The sequence below is a fragment of the Pimephales promelas genome, chromosome 1, assembly GCF_988280905.1.
Source record: "Pimephales promelas chromosome 1, fPimPro1.hap1.1, whole genome shotgun sequence".
Classification (NCBI taxonomy): Eukaryota; Metazoa; Chordata; class Actinopteri; order Cypriniformes; family Leuciscidae; genus Pimephales; species Pimephales promelas.
Window position 1 is genome coordinate 23,413,552 of NC_142769.1, and position 11,014 is coordinate 23,424,565.

The following is an 11,014-nucleotide window of genomic DNA, read 5'->3' on the forward strand; positions in this document are numbered from 1 at the left end:
TCAGGCTCATAAAAATCGAATATTCGTTTATTTAAATGACGTTTATCGAAAAAGACATGACGTTTTTGTCACCATTTCTAAACAAGTTTATGATTAGCCAATATACACAAGCTTACAGTATATGTTAAAGTTTTCTTTTAGTTAAACAGTTGGCCTATGTGTAAACAAAAAATATAAAAAAACAAAAGCATTAATAAAAGCATGGTCAAGCAGCGCGAACAGAAAGAAACGCCTAATAAAGCAGATTGTGCCAGATATCATACAGAACGTACACATACACTCGACTCAGCATATGATTATCATTTATATTGTTTGATGTTTATGTTGAGAAAAACAATAATATCCACAAAGGGGTGCCGCCGGCAATTTATGCTCGAGTGAGAAAAGGCGCTGCGTTGACAGACGCTTCAGAGACAAAAAGATATCAATGTTCTATGTTTCTAACAGCACTTTGCATTTTCTGTCTCCCTCATCGAAACTTAAAGGAAGTATGTGTCTCAAAATCATTTTGCTATTAGATAAGTTGTCATCTCGGATGACACGGGGTCCAGCTGCGGTCCATTTACCTGCACCATCGTAAATGCAGTGATGGTCAGCGGCCTTTCCTCATTCGAATGTTTGGATTTCATTTCTCATTGTGGTGATGATATCATAACTCGGATTAATGAATTAATTTGATCAAAAGTAATTCCATTTTGTAAAATCATTTAGTAAGATAGTTAATAATACCAAACTTTGCGTGGCAGACGACAACTTTATGTGATCAAAGACACACTACTTGTTTACGCACTCCACAGCGCCACCCAGTGCATTTAATTATAACTGCGATCTGGTGCTTGGGATTTATCATGGATTCACTGCATTTACGGCCAGCAAAGCAATGTAGTAAAATTCGAATAGTATTTTATTTTTCGAATAATAATTACAGATTGAAAATTCGAATATGCGTGCACACTCCTAGTTTAGATGTATATGTAAATACGTGCTTTCCTCTCAATAACAAAATAAACTCACCACAAAAATGAAAGCAGTGTTAAAACGGCAGTTAACAAATCTGATCACAGCGATGTGGATGTTTGCACAAGCTCTCCAATGACCTGGACGGACTAAACAGAAGAAATGAACCAGAGGAGATGTCCACGTCAAAGAAAGCAGAGCCTCAGAGCAGTGGTGGTTCGTGTGTTTACCAGTCGGAGCGAACTTTTCCGGAAAGTTTGCTTTGGCAGGCTAACCTCTAAAACACACCAAAAAGAACTTGGTTTCACTCCAGTTCGTTCTTCAATTTCCCTCAAAGTGTATCAGTGAGCATTTTCATCTCAACTAATTACTTTCTTTTTCTTTTTCAATTTCCCACAGCTGCAACATATAGTAAGCGATGAGATCTGTGTACAGGTGACTGATCTTTACCTTGCCGAGTGTACCAACAAAGCCACTGGTGGGTCCCTGTCCACACAAACATCCAGAGGCAGTGTTGAGACCTCCTACCAGCGCAAAGCCGAGCAGCTGATGTCTGACGAGAACTGTTTTAAGGTTTGACTATCTCTCTACTTTACCTAGACACACTGTGTACTTCTTTATTGTTTATGGAATTGGAGTGGTATGGATAAAACTACCACAAAAGATTCACATTAAAAGCCCAAAGTATACCATTTTTTACGCATACACCAACGTGTGCAGTGCATGTAACGCCAATATCATGCATTGTGTACACATTTTTTTTTTCTTACTAAATGTGTTCAGAATACATTGCATACTATATAATAAATTTAATATACTACGTAATAAGAATACTCTGTATGTGCAGCTCGCATACTATATGCGCCTCGAATGTTTTCTTCTTCCAGTAATTAGTTTGTTCACAAGGTGGCAACAATAAACTGGAGATGACAACAATAAAACACATATGAGTTGAGAGTTCAATGACATGTTTATTACTCATTACTCAACTTCTGGAGAGAAATAACGCTGGCACTGGACAAGGATGAAGCTTTCCAGTGTGAATCTGTCGTGTGCCTGTGTTAGCGCACCCGATCAAATAGGATATACGTTTAAAAATCTACACATTGGATTTTACGCATACATTAAATGTTTGAGTCAAAATCAAAGTGTACTTTGGGCTTTTGTAGTTTTATGCAGTATGCACAAGAAGGGTGGAAGTGGTATCAGTAGTGTAGGGAAGATATTATGGTGTGTTTGTAGAAAGTAAGTGTTTTTGTTTTGTACTAGAATTGTATTGACAGTGACAAAGCTGAAGTCTCCGTAAAGGATGGTTGTATGGGAAATGCTGATAAGATCTTTCTGTTGGTTTTTCAAGCAAGCCAATAGACCATCCATCAAGCTATCGGTCAAGGATGCTTTATCGACTAAAATCACTGCTTTTTGTGTAAATGACCGCATCTCTCAAAGTCACTGTTATCTGCTGCCTCTTTTCACCTCTACTTTATTTAACTACTTTAGTTTGACCACACTTTTGTTTGTGTATCAGGGCTCCAGACTGTGACAAAATGGTCACATTTTGCGACCTTTTTTCCTGCCGGTGCAACAGTTTTGTTAAAGATCGCACTGGTGCCAACACCTCGTTGCCTAACTGATAAACGCCACCATTTCTATTGGATAGAAATTTTGAGCACGAGCTTAGAACAGGTATTTGCGGGCTGATCTTTGATCACCCGACACGTTCCTACACAGCTGGAAGATCCTGTGAGAAAACGTTTGAATTTGCTGCAGCATTAATAACATCACAGCGAGATCTAGTGAGGAGCATTTAAGTTTGGCACAGAATTCTGTTATAAACCATATCAGATCAAACAGCACTGATGTGGAAACCAGGAGGAACATTGTGCCATGAACGAACGGGTTATAAAAGGCTTTTTAATCCACAAATCGCCAACATTCACAATGGATGAAAAATAAAACTAAAACTTTGTGGCAAACACTTTTATTTTATATTTATAAAAAATAAATAAATAAACATGAAATTACCACTATAACTAGAAGATGATGGCAGAGGAGCACTTGTTGGCTTCATAAGTCAATTTCATCTGTATCTCAATTCATGCTCAGTGATTTACTGTTAAATTTCCAATAAACAAACATGCAATATTATTAGTAACTTACTATTAGTAATTTACTTATACAATAGTAATTTTAACCATCAATTCCCACCATCTGTAGAACTTCAAATTTTATCCTGGAGCCCTGTGTACTGTATATAAATATGCATCTATAAAGCTCATAATGTATTTTTTTCTCAACATTTTAGGTGAAAACTTATTTGAATGTATAAGAAAAACTGCATCTTTGACTCTTTCAATAGTTTGTACAAATGAGTTTGTACAAGTGCAAAGATTTAATATTGTCTCTCAATTTATGTGAGATCTCACAGGCTGAATATATCATTATTATAGTTGGCGTGTATTACATTTAATTATTATGTGTGTGTATTACAGTTACTGTTCCAGAAGTCTAAGGGGACTGTGCAGCTGGCTGTGGAGCTGTTGGACACAGAGGAAGAGAACTCGGATGGACCTGTGGATACTGAGGTACATTCCCAAGATTCGCTCACAGTGGTGAAAAGTTACTTCACAGCAAACGTTGTCCCTATTGCATGTTTTTATAAACCAACAATTATGGTGCTTTTCCATTTCCAGTACCAGCTTGACTCGACTCAGCTTGCTTTTCGCTCCGTTTTCAATAGCAGATTATACCTCCACAAATAGTATCCGGTCGTCATGGCGACGCCTTTCGTTCCTTGTTGCCCCATCAAGCTCTCGCTGGATCCTCTCTTCGGCAACCAAACAAAGGAAAGTCTGCACCTCCTCGTTTGACCACGCCGTATTCTTCCGAGTTGCCATAATAATAATAGTAGTAAGTTTAGTAACTATCTCTGGCCAAACTATTTAAAAATGGCGGGGTTATTCTGGATCCCCCATGTGGCGCGTGCAATGATGACGCAGAGAATAGTGACGATTCTTTCTGACCAATCAGCAGTCGGCAGTGTTTTTTTTAGTGTCGCCTCAGCTCGCTCAGAACCTCGCTGGAGGAGAAACAAAAAAAGTACCCGAAAGCAGGTACAGGTACAACCTTTACACAGTGAAAAACCAAACAAAGGCGAGTTGAGCCGGTACTGTGTAGTGGAAAAGCGCCATTAAAGAATAAAAAATATAGCACAACGAAATGCAAGAACACATCACCTTCTGAAAGGTTCTTTAAGACTATTAGAGGTGAGACATGAATATTTTTGACAAACAAAATGTGCTATTTCAAGTTTTTAAAGCACTAGATCTGAAATGTGCTTTAAAATCATGGGGGCATGGACCACATAATGTGACATCAAAATGAGTGTTGCAATGCACAGACCAGTCATGATAACTTGCTGCCAATGTGGTTGTCAGTAAATTTGGTACTTGTGCTATTCCTTTATATTCTGTGCTGTGCAATAGGCGTTCAGATGACTCGTCTCCTGAAGGCTGAGATCCATCTTTCAGAGGAACAGATTTCGCCATTTCTGCTGCGTCGCTGTTTCCAACAACATCTGGTACATCTGTGCCGCCTGCTGCTGCATGAGGTGTTGAGGGGAAACGAGTAAAACAAAAAAAAATGTGCCGTGTCCTCCTTGCTCTTTCCTGTTGCACGTCAGAAGAGAGGTGACAATGGATGTGAACCAGATCTTGGTTTCTGAACTGTATGAACAACTGGGGCAGTTTTCTGACACTGTCTAAATGGCTCTAAGAAAGGACATGCCATGACAAGATTATGCCGTTATTTCTGGCACAAATCATGGCCTACACAAAATTTCTGTCCGTGTTTAGTATGAGGAATGGATGGATCCCTGCAAGATCTCTTCATGTTTTACAGATTTTGGTTGATAAATGAATGTTCCAGATCCAGATCTTCATCCAGCATATGAAAAAATGAACCCACAAAGGTGACTAAAACAATTGTCCTGGCAGATACTTATTTGTGCTTGGGATTTGAGAGAAGACGCCTTTTTGAGCACAGACCATTTGAGTTATTACTTCGTTACAGCATGAAAAAATGTTGGTCACTGACTACAAGCTTTTTGTTGGCAACTCTTACACCAGCCTCTCACTCTTCAGGGAGTTCCTTCATAAATTCATTCGGGCTTGTGGCAATGTTTGGGATGCAGTATAAGTTTGTCCCGAACACCTGAACATGCTGCAAAGGAACTTTCTCTGTGGCAGTATCCACTGGATCAGAAACAACAAGGTGCTACTTGTTGAATGGAGGGAACTACTGATCCTTCCTTAGGGCCTACAGAGATTGTCGGGATGGTGACAGAGAGTGGACCCTAATGAATTGGCTGCTGTGAAGTTTTCCATGAAATCAGGCAGTGGTGTTGAACTGTTTTGGCCTTCAGCAGATTTTGCCAACATTAATGACCCACACAGAATTCTAGGGGACATTCATTGAAGAAATAGGTTGTCAAAGTACATCAACTTCTGCATCAGGTCCCACAGTTCCTCCTGGACTTTTCTATATTCTGAAGCCCATCTGTGTGCCTGTGCGTGTGTGTGCACTTAACTATATTGTATGGACACATTTGTACCCAGAAGTGACCAAAACTTGACAAAATCTCTAAAAACCTCCCTTTCTCATCTGTAAATCTGGTATATAAAGATTTTTGTTTTGTTTTTTTAATGTTAAAATGCTGAAAGTTTTCTGTGATGGGTAGGTTCACTGATCTATAAAATGTCATTCTATATAGATCAGTGGTAGGGTCAGTGTAAGGGGACAGTTTGTACAGTATAAAAACAATTATGTATATGGAACGTCCCTATTTAGATAGCCAAGCAAGTGTGTGTGTGTGTGTGTGTGTGTGTGTGTGAGAGAGAGAGAGAGAGAGAGAGACAAAGAAGCACTCTATACTTTTTAATTCACTTGTACAATTATGTTTAAAAAATATATTTATTGTAAAATTATACTGCAAAATAATTAAAATTGGCTTTTTTTATAAAAAATGTTTCTGTTTTTATATTGTAACCCCTTAATAATTCAAATGTTTAGTTCTTAAAGTGTTATACATGTATGTAATGTTTTGGTTGCCATTTTTCAAAGTACTTGCACTTACAGTTTACCTAAGATAGTACTAGTAATATAAGTTAACTACATGGGTTAGGTTTTAGGGTTAGTACCTAGTTATTACCCAGTTACTGTAATAATTATAGTAAGTACATAGTATGTACATGGGGAACAGGACTGTAAAATAAAGGTCTTTTTTTAAATAATGTCATTAGATTTGCTCTTTTTAGATTGGATATGTCAGTTTTGGGTTTGTGCTCCAACAAAGAGAGAACGTGAAATACATGAAGTGTTTGCATAATACACAAGGTTCATTCATAGAAATAATGAAAAACAATACACAGAATTGTCACGCCGAGGGGATATCCTGCTGATTATTAATGTATTCAGCTATTAACACTGACTCTTTATCTTGTAAGAATAACCTTGGATGTCTCTGTGTGTGTTTCAGCGCTGGCCCGACTACGTGGAGCGATATCTGAACACCAGCTCGGCCTCTCCAGAACTGCGAGAGCACCTGTCCCAGAAGCCTGTGTTTCTACCCAGGTGAGGCTCAGCCAAGTACACCCATCTTTAGAGCCATGAGTCCTTTACACTTGCCCCCTTCCCATCAAGCATCAACTCAAGACAGGAACATCCCAGGAATGCTTACGGTAGTCTTGGGAAAATGTCTGGGAGTTACACTGTACAAGTGCTGCCTGTTTGTAATCGCCTGGCTTTTTGTTTTGTTTTTTGTTTTTTTTTTCTACCCAAACACACATGAGCTCTCTGCCTGCTTGCATTAGCACTTTACTGAGAATTTATTTAATGAAAACGCATTGTTAGGTGGTTTATCTCTGCTCAGATGTGGCCACAATACAGTCACATTGGTTATTTTATGCTTATTTATGAATTGTACGTATGGTGTGTTTGTGGGGAATGTGTGCAGAGGTGTCATCTGAAATTGTGTGCACCCTTTTTTATTTTAGGGCATATAATAGCGGCTGAGCCTTTATAACACGTTTAATGAGGTGGAAAAATTCATTTTATTTTAATGTTTATCATCTGAGAAAATGGAAGATGTTTTTAAATGCCTGCTCTTAACGGGGTTCGGTCGAGTCATCATTTTCTTTGGGAGAGACTGAAGACTGCATTTAGATAAGATGAGCCTGAGTGCTCTGTTCAGATCTGTACTTTTTTTCCTTTGAATAGTTTTCACAATCTTTTTAAAACAGCCCACTCTTGGGTGTCAGAAAACGTCTTTGCTTTCTCATATAAAGTGTGGTGTGGTCTCTTTGTGTAATTCTATTCTCAGATATATTTCTGTATGTAACTTGATTTCATTCTTGTGTGTAAATGTTTTTATAGTCAGAGATTTGAGTGAGTAGACCTTGTATGCTGAGATCTCAGAGATGATTCTTTCTCGAGTTCGATTGGGGTTGTCAGTTTACAAAGTAGTGCTGTGACTCGAAATTAAACTCACCATGGTCTGACACAAACACGGCTGTATTTCAGAGAGGGGCTTGTCAATAAAAATCTGGTCTGGATTTTATCCTCAAATGTGCGTGTATTTCTTTCCAACAGACGTTTGAGCTCTAGCATGGGAAGGATGATTGATTTGCTTGTTCTTTTTTGTTTTTATGCATGTTTTATGTGCAGTGCTGGAGAGATGCTCTTGATGTCTCCATCCAGATTCAGACAATCAATTTCTTTTATTTTATTTTTTTTATTGATTCTTTTCTGTTTATGTGCAGTGTGAGGTTGTGTAGCTTACATTGCACCACTGTTTTTGCTAAGAAAAGTAATGCAACAAACATTTCTAGTGCATGGTCATGCAATGCATAATGCACAATGTCAACCCATATCCTGGCTATTTAACCTAATTCCCTACCTGGTTTCTTTTTTTGTGACGATTGGCTAGTTTCTTTAAGTGAAGTCCTGAATTCAAAATAAGAGTCATGGTTTCTATGCCCATTCACATCTGTAACCTTTGGTAAGTACACTTCTAATTTTAGTCTTTAATTGAAGCAAGGAAATTAACTGTCCGGTTTCTTTTTTTTTTTTTTGACTTTTTCTTTTTCTTTTTTTTATCCACCCAAAACCTTGATTTGGCACTTGATCAATATGAATTTGCCATGGATATGAGTTTTCAATGGAAATAATCGTATTTGTTGATATTTTATGATATATATTAAGACCAAGGTGCACTGTAGACAGTTGCATAATTTCTCTTTTAGATTAGGATCTTCCTCTCCTTAAGCTGTCAGATACTGAGCTTTAACATGTTTGATAGCATTTGTACTAAATCTCAGAAAGTTTCTTTAATGAAACAATGCGCCCTTTTCTTTTTTTAAGGAATCTAAGGCGAATCCGGAAGTGCCAGAAAGGTCAAGAGGTGCAGATGAGAGAGGTCAAAGAAACGGCCAAGAAATCCTCTGAGGGTGGCGAGGACTCGAAGATGGAGTGCATGTTTAAGCTCAACTCCTACAAGATGGTGTACGTCTTCAAGTCGGAGGACTACATGTACCGACGCACTGCACAGCTGAGAGCGCATCAGGTATATAGATGATCAAACTTTTTAGACTTGAGGGCTCACCAATGTCCAACACCATATTCGAAGGCCCTCTTAATAAATGAGAAATTTCCTCTGTAATTATCTTATGATATTAAAATGATTATTTGTGTTAACAGAATCTGGAAGTGTTGATATTTTAAAATATAGTCCACCCAAAAATGACAATTCTTTCATCAAACCGGTATGACTGACTAAGCAGATGTTTTGAAGAATTATGGTAACTATACAGTTTTGGTTCCCATTGACCTAAAAAGAACAATGAAAGTCAATGGGGACTGAAACTGTTTGGTTATCAACAGTCCTCAAAATATCTTTTCTAATCCACAGAAGAATGTCTTATAGGTTTGGAACAACATGAGGGGGGAGTAAATTGTGACAGAATTATAAATTTTGAGTGGACAATCCCAATAAATTTAGTGATTCCAGAATGTTACCACTTCTAATTCTGTTTATTGAGTGGAAAATATGATTCACATCTTCACGTTTTTTTTTTTACAAATGTAATTACAGTTAAGAATCAATGTGATAAAGGAATTTGTTTTGAGATGTTTTACAATGATTTGATTTCCGTTTTTCTCAATGGTTTTCAGTCTCACCAGCGAGTAAGCACTCGTCTGCATCAGCGCTTTCAGGCGTGGCTGGACAGGTGGCGGAAAGATCATGTGACCAGCGACATGGCAGCCGCCACACACAAGTGGCTGATGGGAGAGGGCCGGGAGGGGCTACTGCCCTGCAGAACGGTCTGTGAACCCAAGATCGTCCACTTCCAGAACATCAACAAATATAAAGTCACCTATGGCACTACATTGTAAAGCTCAAGTTTTCAAAACAAGGCGGGGCTTTTACCTCCTTTTTATGTTGTTTTTATGATGACTGAAGTAGCACTGAAATTAAAATCGGACCGTCATTGAGTTCTTTGAAGATTGCTCACTTTCTTTTTTTATTTTTACCTTTTTAAATTTTTAGATTGGAGTCTTAACAACCCCCCGTTACCCCCCCTTCCTGGACTTTATACCCAGTTGGTAATTGTCCTTTAATCATGAGGGCAAGAAAATGCTGCAGCTCTTGTCAGACATTCGTTTCATTCTCAATAAGAATCTCTTTTGTCTTTTTTTAGAGGCTTTTTGTGAAAAGGGTGGTTTACAAATACAGGTCAAATCCATGCCCATTTGTATATCGTTTGTTATTTTTCATCTCCTCAAGGTGAATAGTAGTTTATTAGCAATCTTTTGTGGATTACTTAAACCACACACATGCTCAAACAAATGAGAGAAAATGTCTGATGAAGACATAAAATCTTGACTCTTGAGTTTTTAAAAAAAAAAAAAAAAGCCTCTGTGTTTGGGGCTATGCAGCTAAACCAGGAATGGTGATGTGAATTTCCCTAGTCTATTGTTCGCAATATACATGAAATGTAATTAAGGTCTCTTTTCACTGGTTAATTACAGCACCATTAATGAAGGTATTACTGTTAATTAATAGACATCCAAGATACCAGCCACAACGTGTCAATCAGGAACACCAGAATAAGTACAGTCACAAAAGCTCTTGTAATGTAAATACAATGTGTATATATATATGCCTGACTGTTTATATTCAGACAACCTTCACTGTTACGTAGTTCAGATCTTAGGCTTCCCTATCTGCGTAGTGGGGGAGGCTAATGCTGGGATGTTTAAGAAAACACTTCGAATATTCTTACCAAAGGGAGTACTTGTTTAAAGTGTTTTGTCTGGTCGCTCTGTCTCCTCTCTTCATGTAGTCACAAAAAATGTTCGTTTTGACATCTGTTGTTGCAGATGTTGTATAGGATCATTTTTCATGACGCTATATTTGGCCCTTATCTGAACTTGTATTCAAATTTGTGATATCACTGCCTGTGTTCTGAGTAGAACTTAGAAACGATCCTGTTTGGTCCCATTTTGCCCTCTTATAACGAGAAGTCTGGAAATGTAACTTGGGGCACATTTGTGTGTGCTTTGAGGCTTTGGTTTATGCTGACAAATATGTAAAACATATTTAAAGAAGGCAATGATGGCATGTTTCTATGTTCTCATGTACAGCCCTTTTATATTATTACTTATTGTTTTAAAGATTGAAATAAAACAGAATTGTAGTAGATTACCCTGCCGTGTGTCTTGCTGCCTGGAACCGTAACGATCAATAATGCATGCTTGTTTTCTCACTGAATTACGTTCACATGCTTTGAATATGAGAATGCATAATTAATGTGCACTGTTTCCACACTGGCAGCAGAGGGAGCGTTGGGACCGTCTCCTGGTGGACAAGTGTAATAATGTTCTACACTGAAATGTGACCCAAAACATCACTCGAACTCTCATAACACTGAAGCATGCAGTTATTCAGAGTTCTCATGTTAATTTTAGATTTTAACACCAAATGGAGTAATACAAGTTT

At 38.0% G+C, this 11,014-nt stretch overlaps 1 protein-coding gene across 4 annotated transcripts in view; it reads left to right on the forward strand.

Moving 5' to 3' along the window:
* sin3ab (SIN3 transcription regulator family member Ab) overlaps window positions 1-10,720 on the forward strand; it is a 31,308-nt gene extending 20,588 nt beyond the window's left edge. For 2 of the 4 annotated variants that reach the window (XM_089129352.1, XM_089129353.1), the window contains exons 17-21: window positions 1,357-1,530; window positions 3,450-3,542; window positions 6,494-6,588; window positions 8,377-8,578; window positions 9,187-10,720. In XM_089129352.1, the coding sequence (XP_088985478.1) occupies window positions 1,357-1,530; window positions 3,450-3,542; window positions 6,494-6,588; window positions 8,377-8,578; window positions 9,187-9,408 (786 nt within the window). In that variant the 3' untranslated portion in view covers window positions 9,409-10,720. The other 2 variants (XM_089129354.1, XM_089129355.1) reach the window with 2 other exon arrangements.
* The last annotated feature ends 294 nt before the right edge of the window (window positions 10,721-11,014 follow it).